This window comes from Dipodomys merriami, unplaced genomic scaffold (genome assembly GCF_024711535.1).
Source record: "Dipodomys merriami isolate MVZ:Mamm:240054 unplaced genomic scaffold, mDipMer1.0.p SCAF_2, whole genome shotgun sequence".
Lineage (NCBI taxonomy): Eukaryota > Metazoa > Chordata > Mammalia > Rodentia > Heteromyidae > Dipodomys > Dipodomys merriami.
In genome coordinates, this window is record NW_027203381.1 from 68,609,293 (window position 1) to 68,633,917 (window position 24,625).

General features: G+C 37.1%; 1 protein-coding gene and 1 non-coding gene across 25 annotated transcripts in view; both read left to right on the forward strand.

Moving 5' to 3' along the window:
* Positions 1-24,625, forward strand: part of Dlg1 (discs large MAGUK scaffold protein 1) — a 209,356-nt gene that overhangs the window by 151,962 nt on the left and 32,769 nt on the right. For all 24 annotated transcript variants that reach the window (XM_070029891.1, XM_070029892.1, XM_070029890.1 and 21 more), the window contains 3 exons: positions 6,796-6,910; positions 13,542-13,718; positions 19,537-19,606. In XM_070029891.1, coding sequence (XP_069885992.1) covers positions 6,796-6,910; positions 13,542-13,718; positions 19,537-19,606 — 362 coding nt within the window. The remainder of the gene's footprint in view (positions 1-6,795; positions 6,911-13,541; positions 13,719-19,536; positions 19,607-24,625) is intronic.
* LOC138832766 (U6 spliceosomal RNA) lies at positions 24,229-24,333 on the forward strand. Its single transcript, XR_011373693.1, has one exon. It is a non-coding gene; the product is annotated as a U6 spliceosomal RNA (small nuclear RNA).

The window sequence follows — 24,625 nt, forward strand, 5'->3', positions numbered from 1 at the left end:
GTATCTGCACCCAATTGATTTTTCCAGGACAAAAGTGTTTTTAGTAGCATGTAGAAATTTTTTATCAAAAATTTGGATCATTTCTCAAGGGTTTTTTTTAATCTGACCTCTTTTAATGACCCTTTTACTAGCTTGTTGAGCTGCAATATTAATAAAAATCCTAAGTAAAAGCCGGGCACTGGTGGCTCACGCCTGTAATCCTAGCTACTCAGGAGGCTGAGATCTGAGGATCGCGGTTCAAAGCCAGCCTGGGCAGGAGAGACTGTGAGACTCCTATCTCCAATAAACTACCACAAAACCGGAAGTGGCACTGTAGCTCAAGTGGTAGAGTGCTCGCTTTGAGCTGAAGAGCTGAGGGACAGCGCTCAGGCCCAGAGTTCAAGCCCCACGACCGACAAAAAAAAAAAAAAAAAAAAAAAAAATCCTAAGTAAAAATAGTAATAAAGCCAAATAAAATTAGGTCACCCAAATTTTTTTTGACCTCTAAATTAGATTATTAATACCAAATTTCAAATATTTCTAATACCTATTGTTACAATTTGAAGAGTAGAAGTTTGAAATCTGAACAATGTAATACAATGTGTTTCCATGACTTTACCAGAGTCCTAGGGGAAGGAAGTGGTAATGGAAAATATGAGGTGATGCCATAGGAAACATATATAAAACTCTGTTGTGCTTCACATTACTACTTTACCAATAAAACCTCAGTGGGATTTACAAAGTTTAAGCACCAAAAAGGATACATAATATACTTGTTAATGTTCATAAATAACATGATGAAGAAGGAAAAAAATGATGTGATTAAAGGGGCTAAATTAAGGATCATTGTTTTATGGAGTAGAACTTATTTTTGTAACAAAATCTAATTTTTTTACGTAATCAGAATGGTATGTTGGGTATTGCTTGACATTTTATAATGTAGTCTGTCAGTCTAGTAAACATCCATCTTTCAGGCTCAGTTGCTGAACAAATTACTTTTAACATAGGAAATTGAGTGCCAGCTCATTACTTTTTGTGTGTGTGAGAAACAAATTGTCCAGTGTGAACACACACTTTCACCTCTGGCCAACACAGTCCCACCCTGTCAGTACATTATACAAACGTCAAATCACCATTTCTTTAATATTGTAGGCAGTCCTTTTATATGTTTATAAAGAGTATAGACTTTTTAGAAACAGTAAGAGGTTGTCAATTTCTACTCTGGACTTCACCAGAAAATTCACAAAAGCAACAGGAGAACAAAATGCACACTTCTACCCAAACCCCATGTTAAATAAGACTAAAAACACAGATAAATTACTTGGACAGAATAGTGGCAAAGACACCTTAAGCAGCTGAGGTCTGGTAGAAAGAGGGGGGAAATAGACATAGGTGTCATTACTAATGCTCATTGTATCAGAGCTTAGAATATGACAGAAAATTTACTTCCCAAAGATGAAGGGCTATGTTTTGTGCCATAAAAAATGTAATTCCTAGCTACCTGTAAGATTAGCTACTCAGGAAGCCGAGATCTGAGGAATGAAGCAGTTCTAAGACGGCTTGGTCAGGAAAATCTATGAGACTTATCTCCAATTAACCACCAAAAAAAGATGGAAGTGAAGATGCAGCTCAAGCACAAATCTCAGGATCAGCACCCAGGCCCTAAGTTCAACCTCCAGGACTGGAAAAAATAAAACAAAAATAAATAAAACATAAAGATTAGAAGAAATTAGCAGTGTCAAAATAGTTATGTCTATGGTCTGGGAAGGTGGCTCAGTGGTAGAGCCGCTTGCCTTGCATGCCTGAGGCCCTGGGTTCGATTCCTCAGCACCACATAAGCAAAAAGAAAAAAGCCAGAAGTAGCGCTGTGGCTCAAGTGGTAGAGAGTGCTAGCCTTGAGCTGAAGAGCTGAGGGACAGCACCCAGGCCCAGAGTTCAGGCCCCACGACCGGACCCCCCCCCCCAAAAAAAATCAGCCAAAATAGTTACATCTATATGAAACATAAATAACTAAGGGATACTTTTAAAGGAAGAGAATAAGATATTTAGAATGGCTAGCATTTAGATCTTTCTAGCTATTCAAGAATCTTTTGAGACCAAAGCAGAAAATCAAGTTCTTTATTAAAGGTCTCAATTTGATTAACATTAGTGACTTTGTTTCGTGTTTTTTTGCTGGTGGTGGTGGTGGTGGAATTTTTTCCATTTTTTCATTTGTTTGTTTTGCAGTACCCAAGTTTGAACTCAAGGTCTTGAGCATGCTCAGCTTGCTTGCTCAGCTGGCACTGTACCCCTTGCACGCCATGCCTCTAGTCTCAGCCTCCTTCATAGTTAGGTTTATAGATGTGAGACACCAGTATCCGGCTTAGTGGCTGTTTTTGTTGTTGTTATTTTGAGGCTTTTTGTTTTTGTTTTTGTTTTTATTTTTTGGTCAATCTGGGCCTTGGCACTAGCCCTGAGCTCTTCAGCTCAAGGAGAGCATTCTACCTACCACTTGAGCCACAGCACCACTTCAAGTTTTCTGAATGGTTAATTTGAGATAAGATTCTCATGGACTTTCCTGTGTAGCTTCCTGAGTAGCTAGGATTACAGGTATGAGCCACTGGTACCTAGTGGCTTTTAACTAAACCTAACACGTACTTAATATGCACTTGATATACTTATCACTGATAGTTACTGATAATGGCACACTTCTGTTACTCGAGTTACTTAAGGAGATGAAGTTGAAGGATTTTTGTCCTAGATAAGCACCAAGAAAAGCAAGAGACCTGCCGGGCGCCGTTGGCTCATGCCAGCCCTGGCAGGAAAGTCCGTGAGACTCTTATCTCCAATAAACCACTAGAAAAAAAAGACGAAGTGGCGCTATAGCTCAAGTGGTAGAGCACTCGCCTTGAGCTGAAGAGTGCAAGGACAGCGCCCAAGCCTAGAGTTCAAGCCCCACAACCGACAAAAAAAAAGCAAGAGACCTGTCTAAAAACAAACATAAACCAAAAGGACTAGGGTAATGATTCGAGGTCTTAAATTCAATCCCTAATCTCTCCCTTTCCCTCCCTCTCTCCCTCCCTCCCTTCCCCGTCCCCCCCTCACAAACACAGAATAGTTAATTCTTCAATACAGTTAAAAAAACTAATAGAGAAAGCAAGGGACAGTTTCTATAATGAACTTAATTTTGCTTTAGGAAAAGCAAAATGAATTTTAAGAGAATAGATGGGAAATAAGAAACTTAGGATGGGAAGTGGCGCTGTGGCTCAAGAGCACTTGCCTTGAGCTGAAGAGCTGAGGGACAGTACCCAGGCCCAGAGTTCAGGCCCCATGACTGATTTAAAAAAAAAGAAAGAAAGAAACTTAGGATGATGTTTTTGAGTGGTCTTTTCACCTTCTTGAGAACCATCAGACTCCTCAGAGTATTTATGGTATGCTCATTTCCTGGGAATTACTGTACTTAGACACATAAGGAAAACTCCAAGATGACTTTACCTGTATCTTAAATACTGCAGTTTAAAGTATTCTTGATGCAGCTCAAGTTCTTGAATTTACTCTTTAACCATAGATTCCATTCTTCATGGAATGTCCTGTCTCAAATATTTTGTCTCAGTGTTCCTCAAGAATACTGTGGCAACCTTCAAACTTTACCTCTCAATTCTTGGTCCAAGAAATATTATAGTACAATTGCTTTTTTTCTACCAAAGAAAGATTTTTTTTTAATTTTGCTTTTGTGAACATATTTTGATTACTTGTATTATTGCAAAATTATATAATGGAAAAATAGTGAATTTATTGAAGAAAATCAGAAATAAATTGATTTTTAGGCCAGTGATCATAAATCAATATCATCTTTCTTTTTTTTTTTTTTGTCGGTCATGGGGCTTGAACTAACTCTGGGTCTGGGCGCTGTCCCTCAGCTCTTCAGCTCAAGGCAAGCGCTCTACCACTTGAGCTACAGCGCCACTTCCAGTTTTCTGGTGGTTTATTGGAGATAAGAGTCTCACGGTCTCTCCTGCCTGGGCTGGCTTTGAACCTCGATCCTCAGATCTCAGCCTCCTGAGTAGCTAGGATTACAGGCGTGAGCCACCAGTGCCCGGCTCAATATCATCTTTCAAAGAGAGAAAGGTGTTTATATCTTACTGGTCTCACCTGTCAAAGGACCCTCAGCTGCTAGGCAGATTCAGCAAAGCAAACTGCTAAGACTTACTGAGTGATTCAGTGTTGGCTACAATTATCTGTTGAGCTGGTAGGAGGAGAGCAAAGAAAGAAAGCATGTACAAAAAGGTCATTTCCTATTAACTCAAAAAAAGAAAAAGAAAAAGCTCCTGAAACTAGTGATTACTGAAAGGAAAATGTAACCCAAGCAGAAAGTAACCCAGCAGACCATGCAGACAAGGTTAGAGGAAAAGATTTATTGCCAGCAGAGTAGACAAGGCCAAGTTCTCATGAGGAAAGGGAGAAAATGGTGCCATCTGCCCCTTGGAAGCCCCTTTTATACAGCTGGGGGCTGGTGGTGTTTAACCAGAGACAGAAGGTGGGAGGAGCCTCACCTGCCCTACTGGAACTGCCATTGAGGATGGGGCTTAGGCCCATGAAGGGGCATTTGCTGACTTACAGTTACATTAGAGAGGAAAGATGCTTGAAGATTTTTCTGCAAAGCACATATTTTTCCTACTTTGTGAACAATAACTTCCATACCAACACTGAATTGTATTATTCTCAAATTTGTTTTCTTTTTTTTTTTTTTTTTTTTGCTGGGGGGAGTAGGAGGTCTGGTCGTGGGGCCTGAACTCTGGGCCTGGGCGCTGTCCCTCAGCTCTTCAGCTCAAGGCTAGCGCTCTACCACTTGAGCCACAGCGCCACTTCCGGCTTGTTTCTTTTTGCTTATGTGGTGCTGAGGAATCGAACCCAGGGCCTCATGCATGCAAGGCAAGCGCTCTACCACTGAGCCACCTTCCAAGCCCCTCAGATTTGTTTTTCTCTGTATCTGGTTTCCTAGGAAATCTAGGCTTTATCTGCATACCTAATTTCACCCCATCCTCATCACTTGACTTTCAGCTACAATTCTTCTAAAATGCTATATAAGAGTCCATATAATAATATATTGATATTTTATTGACCTGAACAGGACATTTACATAGAGCAGTATTTTAAAGGAGAAAGAGAAAGTGAAAATAATTGAACTTGTATCTCTTTCCCATTGGTCATGTTCTATGTTTATGAGAGTTTGTTGTAGTTTGAATTTTCTGTTTTGGTTTGTTATTTTATTGTTGGCTTTGTTTTTGTTTTTAAAATGTTTAAAAACAACCAAGACTAAATAGGATGAGAAAGGATGGAAGTTGTGTTCTCTCTCTCTCTTTCTCTCTTTCTCTTTCTCTCTTTCTCTTTCTCTCTTTCTCTCTTTCTCTCTCTCTCTCTCTCTCTCTCTCTCTCTCTCTCTCTCTCTCTCTCTCTCTCCCTCTCTCCCTCTCTCTCTCTCGCAGTCTACTACTTAAGCTACATCCCCAGCCTTTGCACTTTGTTTTATATATTTAACTTTTGAACTATTTTACAAAAACTAAAAAACAACCTAAAAGTTGAAGTTGGAAATAAAAACAAATGAACCTGAATATATATTCACTTAGCATTAACACTCAAGGAAAACCTATTTTGAGTGACATGTATCCCTTGAGGACTATACTCTAAGGATAAAACACTAAGTGAAATAATTAACAGTTTTAAGTCATGAGAGGATGGTAGCAGCACTGATTTTGTTATTCATTGTTGTGAATGAATTCTTGTATAAAACAAATCATTATGCAATACTACAGTTCCATTTTGCTCATAACAAGATTCTTCATATTCAATAAAGCAGATACAAATGTAAACTTAAAAGCCTAATAGTACTGGTTTTTAATTAGAAGATCCAGTTTTAAACTATGATACACTTTATCCTCATATCCATATCTCCCTTAATCTTATATAATCTTATAGACTTACATTTATGTATAAGCATAGCTATATCTTAATTGTACCAATACATAGTGAAGATAATTTTTCATTGATTGATTATTACTGAACCATAGTGGATATTCTGTAATCTGTTACATACTGCCCAATTTACTAATTAATTAATGTACTGTTTTTATTTACTTTAAAGGACAATAACTATCTTATTAGATATTGGTGTGAGTTTTGAAATGTTTCTCAGTTTATTAACAAATTGTTGCTTTGGTTAGTATAGCATCTACAAAACTTGCGGAGAATGACAGAAGAGTACCTGAGCAAACTCATACTATTGTTATTGTCTTCTTAAATTATACAGACTTGTAATTGTTATGTGCTAAAAGGCAAGGTTTATAAGAAAAACAGATTTGATATCACTTAATTGTGTGTAAATGAATTTATTATAGAGAAAAGTTGTACATATTGGGCTGGGAAGGTGGCTCAGTGGTAGAGTGCTTGCCTTGCATGCATGAGGCCCTGGGTTCAATTCCTCAGCACCACATAAGTAGAAAAAGCCGGAAGTGGTACTGTGGCTCAAGTGCTAGAGTGCTAGCCTTGAGCTGAAGAGCTGAGGGACAGCGCCCAGGCCCAGAGTTTAGGCCCCACGACCAGAAAAAACAAAGTGCATATAAATATGTCATTTGAAAATTTTGGGAAATGCTTCAGGTATTGATGTACAGTAATTAAAATAATCTATCTTTAAAACCTTACTTAGCAGTTTGTTAAGACATTTTTTAAAGGTTCATATTGGACAAATTATTTTGAAATTTTAGACACTTTATAGTTTTTATCTACAAGTAACCATTTTGGGACTATAATATTTGAATTTATTCCTTTCTCTTCCATCAGAGTACAGTCGTTTTGAAGCTAAAATACATGACTTGCGGGAACAGATGATGAACAGTAGCATTAGTTCAGGTTCGGGTTCTCTTCGAACCAGCCAGAAGCGATCCCTCTATGTCAGGTAAATTTTTTTACTTCTAATTATGGCCAATCTTTATTTATTTGTGCATGCAAATTGTGCCTAAATTTTCACAATGGCTTGCTTAGTTTTGCTATAGAAAAATATAAATCTGTGATTTTTTTAATGGTTAATTTCCTGACAGTATATCTTTTAAGAGTTAAAATACTACAATTTTAATGGACGTTTTATAACCCCTTAAATAATAATGATATAATAAAGACAAAATAAAAATGGGCTAGAAATTTTTTTGATTGTTGCTTTAGTAGTAATTTAATTGACACATAATAGCATATGTGATAACATCAACTTTTCAATTTATCTGTATCCTTTTGCAACAGGATAGTCTCCATTTGAGTAACATTTAATTACCTATGACCAGTTTCCATAGTAGCCAAGAGAGCATAAGAAAGGTATAGCTTAAAATGTGAATAACCGCAGTCATACATGCAGCTTTCAAACACTTTGAGAAAACAAATATTTTTCTAGATCATGTATGATTAATGTGCCAGTAAAGATGCAATATTAAATATATACTAGTATCTAAACATTTTTCCATTGCATTGACTAATAAGACTTAAACAGAAATCCCACTTACACTCTTTTTTTTTTTTTTGCCAGTCCTTGGGCTTGAACTCAAGGCCTGAGCACTGTCCCTGAGCTTCTGTTGCTCAAGGCTAGCGCTGTACCACTTGAGCCATAGTGCTACTTCTGGCTTTTTTTTCTGTTTATATGGTACTGAGGAGCCAAGCCCAGGGCTTCATGCATGCTAGGCAAGTACTCTACCACTAAGGCACATTCCCAGCACCCACCTACATTCCTTATGCTGTTTTTTTACTGAGGACGATATTATGCTATCATTCTAATGTTAGTTGCACTGTAAGTCATCTTATTCATTAGTAAGTCTCTCATTTCTTCAGACCTTCCTAAATGTTTTATTCATATTTGGCAAATGATGACATATGTTACATAAATAAGCATTTACTCTATATAAATGCTTGTGTGTTCATATATCTATACATGCAAGCATGTACACTATACCTGAATGCATATTATACAGCTCTGCCCTCAAAAGATTTTATTCTGATATATAATAAAAGGGTTAGCCAGGCACCAGTGGATCATGCCTGTAATCCTAGCTATTCAGGAAGCTGAGATCTGAGGATCACAGTTCAAAGCCAGCCTAAGCAGAAAAGAGACTCTTATCTCCAATTAACCACTAAAAAAAGGGGGGGGGGGAAGAAAAACAGGAGTGGGAGCTGTGGCTCAAAGTATTAGAGCAGTATCCTTGAGCAAAAGAGCTCAGGGGCAGTGCCCAGGCCCTGAGTTTAAGCCCCATGACCAACCAAAAAAATAAATCTTTTTACAAAAAGGGTTTTGTTTTTTGTTTTTGTTTTTTGTTTTTACTGCCTTCTGGCCTGTTCCTTCTTACTTAATCCTTCTACCATCCTAATGAGATAAGAATCCTAAATGTCAGATTTTTCTCTCCCTCCAATTTTTAAAATATTTACCTTAAGAACACTACTGTTCTGAAGTTACTCAGCATCTCTTATTTTTGCTTATCTGTATTTTCTCATTTTAGCATAATTAGTAAGTATTGCCTTTTTATGATTTAGTAATATTTAGGTATTAAAAAAAAAACTAAGCAAGGCACTGGTGGCTTACACCTGCAGTCCTACAAATCAGGAAGCTGAGATCTGAGCACCAAGGAGGCTCAATGCCAGCCCAGGCAGGAAATCTGTGAAACTCTTATCTCCAATAGACCTCTAGAAAACTGGAAGTAGAGCTGTGGCTCAAAGTAGTAGAACACTAGCCTTGAGTGTAAGTGCTCAGGGACAGTGCCCAGGTCCTGAACTCATGCTCTACAACTGAGTGATAATAATAATAATTTAATTAAAAACTGAATTATATTTATTTTAGGTAAATTTAGTGAATCATCTTTACTTGTGTCAGTTTTTTATTGGCATATAATACTCTTATCTTAAGGAATATTTATTAAAAGGCTTATAATGAAAAATAACTGTCCCTTCCCACAAACCCCCACTTTCTGCATTTTCTAGAATATTCCCTTGTCTCTATCTCCAGTTTCTAAATAATACACATATACTTGTATTTTCTACTTTGAATATTATGGATTTACTACTATGACAAATTTACTACTATGACAAATTTACTATTATGTCCCATACCACCTTTATTCTGCTTCTTTTCACTCAAATATAGCCCAGTTACTAGTAATAACATTAATAGTCTTTAGATTCATGTAACAATCATTTCTGTCAAGTGTCATCTTACTAAGCTACTTCCTTCTGCATGCCTTCATTTTTCTTGGACTTGATAATTGTCTCATATTTTCATTTGCTTAACTTACCCAAATGCTTCCAGTACCTTCTCTAATATTTCACATTGTGAAACATGTGTTCACACACATACATAGTCTTACCAGCTGTTGGGGGTTATTGTTACTGGTTTGTGGGGGTGAGAAGACTTTGGGGGAAGGAGTTGATTTTAATTTTTAGTGTCCCACGCTAGACTAGCTGCTGTTAGACATTCTGAATATCTCCAGATGGGACTTCACTTTTTTCTTATCCTATTCTCTTTGCTCTCTACATGGTCAGAATCTATTTCCTAGATATCACTTCCTCTTCTTTCTCAGTTGACTTATTTTGCGAGGTTACATACTCCAGAAAGTGGGTACTTTGTTTTGTCTGTATGATTAGTTGGTATTTTTGTTGTTGTTTATTTTTTAAGTCTAGCATATCTGAAAACTTTGTAGTACCTTCAGGATAAAGAAGGAAGGAGTCCTATTTTATTTTTTTATAAGCACTCCTTCTTACAGTTGTTTCTTTTTTCTCATCTCTTATTTCATAGATAAAATGTCATTTCATCTTTCTTTGAAGTTTTGTGTTTCTTGCTTTCAGGTCTTCTTCCCCTCACCCCCCCCCACCCCACCCCCCAACCCCCGCTCCGGGTTATGGGGATTGAACTCTGGGCCTGGGCACTGTCCCTCAGCTCTTCAGCTCAAGGCTAGCACTTTATACTTGAGCCACAGCTCCACTTCAGTTTTCTCGTGGTTTATCTTAGCTAAGAGTATCACAGACTATCCTGCCCGGGCTGGCTTTGAACTATGATCCTCAGATTTTAGCCACTGGTGCCTAGCAACATCTGGGAGGGAAGAAGGGAGAAAGGGAGGAAGGGAAGGAAAGAAAAGAAAAAGAGAAGAAAGAGTAAGCAAGCTAGCTCAAGAGTTTAGGCCCTGAGTTTAAGCTCTAGGACACATGTGCGCACACACATGCAGGTGCACGCACACACACAGGTTGGGGGGGATGCTACAGAAGACTACATATGATACTTTTTTCTTTGCTGGCCCTGGTGCTTGAACTCGGGGCCAGGGCTCTGTCCCTGAACCACTCTGTGCATAAGGCTAGCAATCTACCACTTGGGCCATAGTGCCACTTCCTGCTTTTTCTGAGTAGTTAATTGGCGATAAGAGTCCTACAGACTTCTGCCTGGGCTGGCTTTGAACTTCAATCCTCTGAAATCAGCCTCCTGAGTAGCTAGGATTACAAACATGAGCCACCAGTGCCCAGAAATACTTTTTTTTATAAAGCTCTGAAACAAACTATTCTATTGTTTAAGTCATTTATATACATACAGTAAATCCAAACCAACAAAAATGGGAATATAGTCAAGCACATAATAAACATAGAATGTTAAATGATGATTGCCTTTTAATAGTGGTTAACTCTTGATCCCAAGAAAACAGGGTTAGGGGAAAATACATTAGTGAATATGAGTTACAAGTTTTGTATGTGGTCTTTAGTTGGATAGGGTGTTAACAGGTGTTCATTATGATTGATGAATTATACTAGAATTTGTGGGTAACAAATTATTTTATCCATTGTTCATTTACAATAGTAGTTTTTGGTAATGGAAAAGGTGAAGTTAAAATCATAGTTTTTGGTAATCCAAACGATATTTTACCTTGATTTACTGTATCTTTTGACATTTGTTCTACCTTCTAAATGCTTTAATTTCCTTTTATATTATTTACTTATGTACATATTTTAATACATGATTAATAATCCCCATTTTTCATTTCTACTCTCTTCTTACACCATTAGCCTTAAAAGTACTTTAAAGAACATTATGAGTTACTAGTTCAAGTAGTAAAAGCACCTGTTTAGCAAGTACAGTCTCCTACCTGTGCTGCTTAAGTAAAAGAATAACAACAAATTTGAAAAACATTAATCTCCAATACATTTATTTTTCTCAGATAATTCTACCTCTCTTGAGTTTTACCTCAAGAGAAAAGTTGGATATCACAGAAAAGTTTAGGTGTGATTCAGTGATGGAGTGGTTCATCAAGCAAGCACAAAGCCTTGTTTCAGTGTCTAGCACCATATAAAGAAGGAAGAAGAGGAAAAAAATAAGATATTGGGGAACATGAAAAAGAACATTGATAAATAATATTTAAAAATTGCTAAGGCCCTTTCTGTACTTCTTGTTTTGTTTATTTGTTTACAATTCTAGGGGATCACACTTAGGGCCTGACTATACTAGGCAAATGGTTTACCACTGAGCTATACCTTCCAAGCTCAGTTTATCTCACTGTAATGTTATATACTTTTTTTCCTGGTGCTGAGCATCAAAGCCAGCATCTTGTACATGCTAGTTAAGCACTCTACCATACACCCATAGCTCTTAAAAGCTTAATTAGGATTTAAGAGTTTCATTTGTTTATGTAATTAGGTAATTAATGAAATAGTAGGACAGATACCTTTATCGAAATTTTAAATATTAACATTTTTCAATTGTCAATAAAGTATCTTTTCCAAAATATGTGGCAGCTAGTAAAATATCTATAGTTTTTGTTTTTGTTTTTGTTTTGTTTTTTTGTTGGTCATGGGGATTGAACTCTGGGCCTGGGCGCTGTCCCTGAGCTCTTCAGCTCAATATGGTTAGTATTTATTGACAATGACTGAATATTCTGTCAATTCTGGATTTATAAATAAATAGGAAGAATAATGAATTGACAGAATAATCATATTCATCTAATCAATTGACAAGTAATGAATCCAGAGAATTTTTTTCCAAGTGTTTAGTAAAAGTAGACAATATCTTTTAATTTTGTTTATTTGGAATAACTCTTTTGATATGTCTTCAACTTAAGAATGAAGACCCAGTGGCAGTGGCTCATACCTTAATCCCAGCTACTTAGGAGATGATCAGGAGAATTGTGGTCAGAGGTCAGCCCCAGCCAAAAGTTAGTGAGTTCCCATCTGGTATATTTATTACCCTAGTTGTACAGAAAGTATCAATAGTAAGATCACATTCCCAGGCCAGCCCAGGGCACTGTCTGAAAAATAGCTAAAGCATAAAAGAGCTGAGAGCATGCCTCAAGTATTCAAACACCAATATAGCAAGGAAGGAAGAAGAAAGGGAAGGGGAGCAGAGGGGTAACTGGAAGGGTGATTCAATGCTAGTTGTCACTGAATTATACTTAAAGCAGTTTTATTATTTTGTTGCTGATGTTTTTTTGAGATGGAGTCTTGCTTTGTTTCAAAGGCTGACCCAGAACTCCTAGACCCAAGTAAATCTTAACTTCCCAAATAATTAGAATTGCAGGCATGTCCCCTCACACTCAGAAGCATATATACAATTTTCTTATATATACTTTCAGATCTGATTTAATCATTAGAATCATTGTATAAGTATTATTATTATTAGTCCCATTTAATAGATAAGAACTAAGGAGAACCAAATAAACTGCCCATAATAAAGCAATCTAATATAGAAACAAAATGCTCCAGTAAATAGTGGATCTAAAACCCACAGTAATCTCATTCTATATTTATTCATGTTATGTGTCCCATTACTGTCTAGTAGAAGCATAAGTCACATCATTTTTAACTTTCTAGGTGTCACATTTAAAACGTAAAAGGAAGCTAGGCATTGTAGCTAATGCCTGCAATTCTAGCTACTTGGGAGATAGATAAGGAGGTTTGTGGTATGAGGACAACCCACACCAAAAGTTCAGAAGGTGTGCACGCAGGCGCGCGCGCGCACACACACAAACACATACACACACACGTGTCTCGTGTCTCGGCCAATACAAGCTAGCTATAGTGGGGCATGCCTATCATTCCTGTTGCATGGGAAGTATAAATAATAGTATAGCAATCCAGGCCAACCTGGACATAGATGTAAATGCTTTATTTGAAAAACAGTGAAAGCAAAAAGGGCTGAGGATATGGTTCAAGTGGGAGAGACCCTGCCTAACAAGTGCAAATTCCAATACCACCTGTAATTTTCAGGAGACAGAAAGATTGTGAGTTCAAAGCCAGCAGGGGCTACATAGCAAGAACCTGATTGAAAGGAAAAAACTAAAAAAGGAAAAGAAGAACAATTTCTTCTAAAGAGAAATGGGTTGGTAATATACTAAAAACAAACTTCTAACAGGTTGATTGTGCTATTTTTTTCTCATTTGCTTGTGTGTTCAAAATTGAACTTGGTATTATTCTACCAAAGAGTACTGATTTTGTCTATCCAAATACATATAGTTTTAGAGTCCTATGTTTAAAATGTTTACTACCACTATAATAATTATTAACGTTTTTTCTTCTGTTTCTAGAGCCCTTTTTGATTATGACAAGACTAAAGACAGTGGCCTTCCGAGTCAAGGATTGAATTTCAAATTTGGAGATATTCTCCATGTTATTAATGCTTCCGATGATGAGTGGTGGCAAGCCAGACAGGTTACACCAGATGGTGAAAGTGATGAAGTTGGAGTAATTCCTAGTAAACGCAGGTAAATTGTTTTTTGGGTTTTTTTACCCACCTCAAAACAGGCTTTGAATAACATAGATTATTGTTTCTTTTACTATGTAACAGGGATATACTAGAAGAACGTTATGCTGAGTGAAACTAAAGTCAAATATTGTGTGATCTCCCTTCCATGTGAAATCTAAAATAGTCAAACCAAATCAGAATGTACAAAGGTAGTTACCAAGGGTCTAAGAAGAAGAATGTGAAGATTATATCAGAGATACAAACTTTCAGTTGTACAAAATAATGAATTTTAGAATTTATTATATAGCATGATGAGGATAATGTTTTACTTGGAATTTTCTGATAAAGTAGATTCTTGTCAGAAACAAAGCATAAAACTGTAGTATGGATGTGTTAGTTTGATTGTAGTGATTATTTCTCTATACATGCATAGCAGATCAAATTATATACTTAAGGAAACCAGTCCTAGTGGATCATGACTATACTCCAGCCATCTTGGGAGACAGAGGCAGGATAATCAGGACTTTAAGTACAGCTGGAACAAAGTTAGCAAGACTTAGCTCAAAAAAAAAAAAAAAAAAGTTGTTTGAAATAGTCTCACTGTGTAGCCCAGGCCTATTTAGAACTTGCAGTTCTTCTGTCTTCACCGTCTTACTGCTAAAACTGTGCTGTGCAGGGCTGGAAATGTGCCTTAGTGGTAGAGAGCTTGCCTCGCATGCATGAAGCCCTTGGTTCAATTCCTCAGTACCACATAAACAGAAAAAGCTGGAAATAGCATTGTGTCTCAAATGGTAAACTAATAGCCTTGAGCAAAGAAGTTTAGGGACAGTGCCCAGGCCCTGAGTTCAAGCCCCAGGACTGGCAAAAAACAACAATAACAAAAACTGTGGTGTACACTGCCCAGCCTTGCTACCTGAGGGTTTTGAATTTAATACACACACACACATACACACACACTCACTCACACTCACACTCACACTCTACTTCCTCTGACTTAAAACAGAATGGAAATGGATGCTTTTTTAAAGCCAGTAACAGTGACTCACTTTTCTGATCTTAGCTATCTTGGAGGTGCAAGTGGGAAAGGTGTAGTCCCAAGCCACCACAAAGCAAGACCCTATCTACAAAATAACCTACAGTAGTATACCAGGCACTACTGGCTCAGTTCTGTAATCCTAAATTTCTCAGGAGGCAGAGATTGAGAAAAATCCCAATTTGAAGACAGCCTGAGCATACACACATGACCTCTTCTCATCCAATAGCTAGTTGAACTAGTACATACCTGTTGTCCATGTTGTGAGAGAAATGGAGATTGAAAGGATCATAGTTCCAGGCCAATTCAGAGACTCCTCTCAACAGAAAAAAAGATGGGTGTGATGGTACATTCTGTCATTTCAACTACATGGGAACATGGGATGCATATTAGGATCACAAGCCAGGCCAGCCCAGGCAAAAAGCAGAACTCTTACTTCAAAAATAAATAGAGCAAAAAGGACGAGGAGTGTGGCTCAATTGGCAAGTAAGTCACTTCTTAGTAAACACAAGCCTTGAATTCAGCCCCCTATACCACCAAGAAAAAAATAACCTGAAGTGAACAGAGGTGTAGCTTGCTTAATGGCAGAGCATTTACTTACCTAGCAAGTGTAAATCCTTGAGTCAAACCCCTATACTGCAAGCAGAAAAAGCCGGGTGGGGGGAGGGGGGAGTGGAGGAGGGAGAATCCATTAGTATGCCTCACATCTCTTTCAGCACATGTAAGGTCTCCTCCACAGGACTATCTTCCTGTGCTGATAATTTTGTATGAGCCTTGAATGATGTTAAATCACTAGGTGGCCCTTGACAGGAGAAAAGCTCCCACCCCTGAATGCAGTGTTGATTTTTGGTGGGGTTGGTTGGTTGGTTGGTTGGTTGGTTGGTTAGTTTTGGGGGTGGGGGTTGTTGGTTTGGTTTTGGTTTGTTTTTTTTGCAATACTGGGTTAGTCTAAAGGACTCTAACATTTCAGTGATTCATAACTGCGTGCTTAAAGTTCTTAGATGCAGGCTGCCTTTGAAAAGGATCCTCCCAGTCTCTGAATGTTGTCTAATTTTGTAAAAGGGAAGACAGTTCCTAAGCCTGACACTTACTTCACGAGATTAAAAATACATCCTAATTATTGCCTAAATGTCTTTTTGTAAGGCCTTTTCAAAGTTTTTTTGTTTTTTGCTTGTTCTGGGATACTGTCCCTGGGCTTCTTTGCTCAAAGATAGCATTCTACCACTTGAACCACAGTGACACTTCCAGCTTTTTCTGTTTATGTGGTGCTGAGGAATCGAACCCAGGGCTTCATGCATGCTAGGCAAGCACTCTACCACTAAGCCACAGTCCCAGCCCTCAAAGTTTTAATATAAGCAGCAAAAATGGTTAATGTGATTGTAATGTTATTTTAGGAAATTCATTTATTTGAGGTCAAATTTGATGGAGCAAACATGTTCTGAATGAGTTAACTTTATTTTTATTTTGTTGAACTCATTGTAATTGATAAGTATACTGAGTCATGTAACTATTTATAAAGGAGATATACAAAAGAGAAGTGATATTTTGTTTTTGCTTTTTTTTGTTTGCTTTACATTGCTAAGGATCAAACCCAGAGCATCATGTGTTAAAATATTGCCAAGCTTTGTGATTATGATCTGGACATTGATAACTATTGTTGCTAGATAGAGCCACATACTTGGCAAGATAGAACTATTGTACAATCACATATCTGATGGCAAATCCTCTTTTAGCAATGCAGTTCTTCTCATAGCCTGTTTCCTAGAATAGACAGCTGCTTAAAATTCAGGAATACTTCTTGAGTTAGTAGAAACTTCGTATCTTAAATGTAAAGGTCAGAGTTCCTAAAAATTGTCATATCCCACAGAGATATCTGGTAGAGGTTTTACATGTCCTTTGAACCAATGAGAAATATTGCTAACTTAAATGGCAAAAAAGGGAGTTACCATGAAAGATATAACTTAGGACCTCTGTCAGCCCCCTAATTCATGAGAAACATTACAGAATATCCTTTTTCTCATAAAATAGAAATATACTACAAATTATGCCAGTTTGTTCTTAAATGTTTTGGGGGGCTTTGTTTTGTTGGGCAAGGGGGTAGGGGGTAAGAGGTTATTTGTTTTGGTGTTGGTCCTTGGGCTTGAACTCAGGACCTGAGCACATCTCTCAACTTTTTTGTTCAAGGCTAGCCCTCTACCACTAGAAGCACAGCTCCACTTTCATCTTTTTTGGTGTTTAAGTGATGATAAAGGGACTCACAGACTTTCCTGAGGATCACCATGATTCTCAAATCTCAGTCTCCTGAGTAATTAGGATTACAAGAAAGAGACACTGGTGCCCAGCTCTAAAGTGTATTTGAAACTTGTTTCCTTGAATAAAACAAGCTCCTCGTTAGACCTCTGTTTATAATAGAAGCATGAAGAATTTTAAGTCCTACAATTTTGTATTTTCTTTCAGGGGTAATATTTACATATGAATATCATACGTCATTTAACTATTTCTGAACAAGATAATGATTTAAAACCAAAGACTTTTTGAAACAAAAGACATTTGAAAGTCATTCAGAAAACAAAGCCATACTCACTAAATGCTAGTTCTATGGATACCCTCAATAAGTACATAGACGAGCTTATTACACTTTTTTTTTTTTTTTGGTCAGTCGTGGGACTTGAACTCTGAGCTTGGGCACTGTCCCTCAGCTCTTCAGCTCAAGGCGAGCACTCAACCACTTGAGCTACAGCGCCACTTCCGGTTTTCTGGTGGTTTTTGGAGATAGGAGTCTCACGGTCTCTCCTGCCCGGGCTGGCTTTGAACCGCAATCCTCAGATCTCAGCCTCCTGAGTAGCTAGGATTACAGGCGTGAGCCACCAGCGCCTGGCTTATTACACATTTTTATGTAGCACTAAAATAAAAGATCTGGTTTGGGGAAAGATTTGATTTCGTTTTCTTTGTTTTCAGGGAGACTTTGGGATTTTTGCTTTTTTTTTTTTTTTTTTTTGGTAGTGGGGCTTAAACTCTTGAGCTTGAACTCTTGAACTTGAGCTCTTCAGCTGAAGGCTAGTGCTCTGCCACTTGAGCCACAGCGCCCCTTCTGGTTTTCTGGTGGTTTATTGGAGATAAGAGTCTCACTGAGTTTGCTGCCCAGGCTGGCTTTGAATCACGATCATCAGATCTCAGCCTCCTGACTAGCTAGAATTACAGGCATGAGGGCTTGACTTTTGGGGTTTGGGGAATACTGAGGTTTCACCTCAGGGCCTCATGCTTTGGTAGGCTTTCTGAACTATACTAATAGTATTGCAAGTTGAAATCAAGGTTTATAAAAAGCTCATTTTACATTAGACTTTTCAAGATTCATACTAATGCTGTACTTCATATGAAATTTTATTTTCTTGCCAGATTTTGTTATAGTTTTATCTGTTTAGATGTTTAAGTAACACTTTGTAAACAAGGGTCAAAGACTTTTTAAATATAGGCTCCTCTTAACCTCTTCCCAAGACACCCATCTCACATTCAAAAAGATAAGGAAGGCTCCTTCCAAACTCACAGGACACTTACTTTATTTACTATATTATATATTACACATTCACATATACTTGTCATTGTAGTTAAGCTTTTTATTTCCTAACCTTTTTTTCACCTTTCAGTGCTACAGAAACAAAGAAGTTCAGGAATAATGCAATGAACATTCATGTATCTTTTACCTATTTTCACCAGTTGTTAAAATTTTCCATATTTGCTTTGTCTCTCAAGCTTCATTTTTATCATCCTATGGTATGCCTAAGTGACTATTTAAACAACAACAACAACAACAAAAAACTTGGTTATAAGAAAGTTGGAAAGGGCTGGGAAGGTAGCTCAGTGGTAGAGCACTTGCCTTGCATGCATGAGGCCCTGGGTTCAATTCCTCAGCACCACATAAGCAGAAAAAAAAAGCCGGAAGTGGCGCTATGGCTCAAGTGGTAGAGCGCTAGCCTTGAGCTGAAGAGCTGAGGGACAGCGCCCAGGCCTAGAGTTCAGGCCCCACGACCGGACCCAAAAAAAAAAGGAAGTTGGAAAATAAATAAACTTGGAAATGATGCCTTACAATACTTTCAGTGGAATTATGAAATAGGGCACATATGTAAGTATTTACATATGTGCTGTAGTTTGGTGCCTTGCAAAAAGTTTGTATTTCATATTAAAAATGAGCCCTATAGTCTATTTTTCAACAACTTTAGTTAATTTTAGAATGCAAACCTAGGTGGCTCCTAAATGTCTTTGAAATGTCACAAGACTCCTTTTTTACTCCTAGCTGGACACAGTTGTTTATGGCTGTCATCTCAAGCTGTGTGGGAAGCTGAGATTGGAAGGAATGGTCTTTTAAGCCAGCCAGGCAGAAAAATTGTGAGCCTCCATCTCCCTGGAGTGTTCCTGTGATTCTAGACACAATGGAAAGCATAAAGTAGATGGATCAAAGCTCATATATGAGCCCACACTGGAAACTTATCTCAAAAATAACAACAAAAAAAAAAAGGACTGAAAGAGTGGATCAAGTGGTAGAATCCCAGCCTAGCAAGCATGAACCCCTGAGCTGACCCCTGAGTACCACAAATTTGAAAAACAAAAACATTTCTAACCCAGGAGGCTAGCCGTGCTGATAAATCTCAGATACTCAGGAGAATTCAAGAACAGCCTAAGCAACATAGCAAGACTCCAGCTTGAAAAAGGGAGCTATATATATATAGCTCAGTAGTAGAAGAAATTCTTAGGCCTCAGTTCCATCTCTGGCACCAAAATAAATAAGTAATCTTCTGTATTTTGGCAGAGTTGAGAAGAAAGAACGAGCCCGGTTAAAAACAGTAAAATTCAATTCCAAAACAAGAGGAGATAAAGGGGTGAGTATATGGTATCTCTTATTTCTGGAAATCAGTAATTAAGGATAATAGGCTTTCAAAACTCATTTGAACCACATTGAAAATTTTGCCATAATTAATTATAAATAGTTCTTGCCAAGTACTTGTTATTATAAGAAGCATTTATTAAAATCAAGTACCTATTTTTCAGCCCTTTCCAAATTATCAAAGTTGTCATTTGATATGCTCTTAGCAACATACTTTTGTTCAAGATTATTTTTAAAAATAAAATGGACTCAGTTTTCATTCAGATATTCAGTTAGCGGACTTGTAGCCAGAGGTCAGTTATATGCCTTTAATCCTAGCACTAAAGAGGCAGAGGTGGGCTGGGAATATGGAATGGTGGTAGAGTCCTTGACTAGCATGCATGAAGCCCTGGGTTCGATTCCTCCATACATACACAGAAAAAGCTGAAAGTGTCACTGTGGCTCAAATGGTAGAGTGCTAGCCTTGAGCAAAAAGAAGCTCAGAGTCAGTGCCCAGGCCTTGAGTTCAAGCCCCAGGACTTCCAAAATAAATAAATAAATAGGCAGAGGTGAGAGGATGAAGAGTTCAGACCAGCCTGATCTACAACTTAGACTGTGTCTCAAATAAAAAGTGACCGAGGAAGGGGGAATTGTCTGATCAATATAAATTGGGAAAGCTCTAGTATAATAGTGATTAGTCGAGCCTGTTGGCTTTCTAAGCCTATAGTCCTAGCTACTCAGGAGGCAGAGATCAAGAAAATTATAAATAATTAAGATCATTGGGACAAGCCGGGCACTAGTCGCTCAAGCCTGTAATCCTAGTTACTCAGGAGGCTGAGATCTGAGGATCACGGTTCAAAGCCAGCCCAGGCAGGAAAGTCTGTGAGACTCTTATCTCCAATTAACCACTCAGAAAACTGGAAGTGGCCGTGTGGCTCAAGTAGTAGAGCGCTTGCCGTGAGCTGAAATGCTGAGGGACAGCGCCCAGGCTCAGAGTACAAGCCCCATGTGCAAAAAAAAAAAAAAATCATTTGGATAAAAGGTTAGCAAGACACCTTGTATCAATCAGTAAGCTAAATGTGGTAGTACATGCCTGTGATTTCGGCCATGCAGGGGACATAAAGAGAAGAATCACACTTCAGGCTAGACTGGACAAAAAAAAAAGTGAGACTCTGGTCTGGGATGTAGCTCAGTGGCAAAGCGCTTGCCTAGCAAGTGCAACGTCCTGGGTTCGATCCCCAGTACCAAAAAAGAAAAGACAAAAAAAAATACAGTTAAAAAAAAACCCAAACAAACAAACAAAAAAAAAAGTGAGACTCTCTTCAAAAAAATAACTAAAGGAAAAGGGTCTGGGACATGATTCAAGTGGTAGATTGCCTGCTTAGCAAGCCCAAGGCCCTGAGTTCAAACCCCAGTGCTACAAAATGCAATAATGATGATGATAATGACTCTATATGATAGGTCCCATCAAAATGTGAACTAACTCAGCTGAGCCAATGGCTCACACCTGTCTTCCTAGCTACTTGGAAGGCTGATTGTTAAGATTGCAGTTTTTAGGCCAGTCTGGACAGAAAAAAGTTCTTCTCAATGAAGAGTTCTCAAAGAAGCACAACTTGTTACCCCTAGTTAAAAGACAGTCTGATATAAATGGATAGCACCCAGGTATACACCTGAGCAAAAACTGAGATCTCACCTCAATTAGCAAGCAAAAAAATTGAGGCTCGACTTGTAAGAGTCCCTGTAGCAAGTGTAAGGCCCTGAATTCAAAACCCACTACCACCCCCCAAAAGTGTGTGTGTGCGTGTTAAGTTTGCAGATTAACTCATGAAGATTTCCCCTATTCTGTGCACTCTTCATTCCAGAAATGATTTCTTATATAATCAATGTTTTAAATGTTGGAATGAACAGAAAGCGTTATTTGGAAGGAGTAAGGAATCTGATAGTCAAAGAAATTTGGAGATGGTCAAAATATAACAAAATTCTTTCATATATATTTTAGATGTGTATTTTTTATTTTCTCAGCTTAAATGTAAAACTTTGGGTTGTCAATAGACAAGCAAGATAGCACAGACTTCAGTTGTACTATATATATAATTGCTAATTATTCTGAACTCACTGCAGTAGAATATTCTCTAAAAGAGCCTGAAAAAAAGAGCTGAGCACATGTTGTATTGAAATATTTTTCCTGGCAATGTTTATGTCTTGTGGTTTTTTTAATCTGAAGCAAAACTTTGTAAATGTTTTGGTCATAGAAGTGAAATAATAATCATAAATTTTGAAATAAATGAAAATTTAACTCAGCAAACAAATTAACTGTTCTCTGAACGTCTCTGGTACTACAAAGAATGAAACCTAAAGCTTTAAATTTTAAAAGAAAATACTATCTTTAATATGAAATTAAACCTTAGTAAATTGTATAATAATAAATTTCAGAAGTGTTAAAATACAAAAGTAAGTTAGGCACAATAGTTCATGTAATCCTAGCTACTCAGGAGCCTGAGATCTGAAGATCTTGGTTTAAAGTCAGCCAAAACAGAAAATTTCATGAGCCTCTCCTCCAATTAACTACCTGTAAGTGGAGCTTTGGCTCAAGTGACAGAGCACCAGTCTTGAATAAAAAAAGCTAAGGGACAACACCCAGGTCAAGCCCCAATACCAACACACACACAAAAAAAGAAAAGTCAGAATAGTATGATCTAAAGCAATATTTAATAAAGAAATTTGTATTGTAAGGAAAATTCCTAGTAAGTGCTCAGGTTTTGAAATAAGTACAATAAAGTAATACTGTGCTTTTGAAGTTCTTTTATGTATATCTTTAAAAAATAATTTAATGTACAATAAGCTGTCAGAGGTTGCATGTTGTAACTTATCTTTCATCCTATACAAATTTAACTGAATTAACGATATGTTTAAATCTTAGTCTTGTTTGTTTACTGTAACCACTTGATATACAATCACTGTGTTCTAACACAGCACCAAAAGTATGCATGGTACTGAGTGGGGTAAAAATACGCTTGCCATTGATACAGAACTGCATTTCTTTCTATAACACCATTTCCTCTTCTTCCTTACCCTTTGCTTACATGGTGATTTGTGCACTTTTTTCACTACAGACTTAAAATATTTCATTTTCTCATTAACGTCTTAATATTCATCTATTTTGAAAGCTACATATAAAAATCATATATTTAGATATTTAATCATGTGTTTTAAATTTAGTATTTTATCTCTTTATTGCACTCTCACAATGTGGCATTAATGAGAATTAAGTAACTAATCATAGTATTTTTATTGACTATATAGAAAAACTGGAGGAAGCATGGCTCTTCAGTTTTGTGTTTCCCCTACACATTTTTGTCTTGTTTGCTTGTGCTGCTTTTATTTGCAGTTTTAATAAATTCTTCACCTAGAGAATGTTAAACATAGTACAATTAGTTTCATAACTAACAAGCATTTCTTACTGTCCTCTGCTATGATATCTTTATGATATCTCATTTTGGCTAACTGCAAAATATCAAGAATCAGAACATTTTAAACTTCATGTTTCTTTTGGTTATATGGTGTGAAACTGACTCTGACCACTCTATATGCAGTTAAGAAGAGTAAATAAACTTTCATTTCAAATGTACATTTCATTAGATACAAAAATTACTACTAAACTGTAAACCAATGATGCTTATGAACAAAAAGATTTAGAACATTCCTAAATTAAGTTTTCATAAGTTTTTGTTTACTCGGCCTTAAATTTCCTTTGTTCTAAAATTTGGATTCAGCTAAATAATGCTACTTGACATTGTGAAATAATTATAAACCCTCATTTCTCCACAATATTTCCTTTTTTCATAGAAATTTTAACTTCTGCTTAGAGCTTTTTTATCTCGTTTCTTAAAGCCTTCCAAATTTTATATTGAAATCAAGACAGTCTTATTTGGCTAATGAATGGAGTGTATATTATTCCTGAATTGTTGATATGAAAAGGTAAAAATGAAAGTTTAACCTTGTTCTATAATCTTCTCAGAGTAGATCCTCTTGAGTCACAGAATCAGAGCTAAAAGTCACTTTAATCACCAGCATCAAATGCTTAAAAAAGCAAGAACAGCCGGGGTGCCGGTGGCTGAAACCTGTAATCCTAGCTACTCAGGAGGCTGAGATCTGAGGATCACGGTTCAAAGCCAGCCCAGGAAGGAAAGTCCTTGAGACTCTTATCTCCAATTAACCACCAGAAAACCAGAAATGGTGCTGTGGCTTACGTGGTAGAGTGCTCAGCTTGAGCTGAAGACCTGAGGGACAGCGCCCAGGCCCAGAATTCAAGCCCCATAACCAACAAAAGAAAAAGCATAACAAAAACATATGTCTGATGTCATATATAACAAAATTAATATACATAGTATTGTTCCCTTTATCTGAGGAAAATCAATTTCATGACATTAACTGGATGCCTAAACCATGGATATTATTCAAACCATACATTCACCTTTCCCCAAAGTTACATACCTGTAATAAAGTACAATTTGTGATAGGTACAATTACAGATTAATAATAACATGATAAACTAGAATAATTACAACAATATACTGCAATAATACTGCTGGTATTGGTACTTTACTGCTTTGGGGCTACTATTAAGTACAATGAGGGGTGATAGCTTCAGCAGCACATATACTAAATTGGAACGACACAGAAAAGATTAACATGGCCCCTACACAGGATGACACACAAATTTGTGAAGTGTTCTATATTTTTAAATTTTGTTCAGATAACTACATAACCTGGAAAGGTTGTTGCTGTTATTGATTAATAACATGCTGATAGTATTAGTCTTTTATATAACTATAATATATACATATAAATAATTTGAATTCTTGAAAACTATAAACTGTGCTGTCAACTTTGGAAAAAGTATCCCAGTTTACTGTGTTGAGTTGGCATTATGCAGAAATTAATAGCCATATTGGTCTAGAAATGTTATATTTAGTTTTTTTCCATGTGTACAGGGGTAAACACATATTAAATATGTAAGCTTTTACCTATGTGG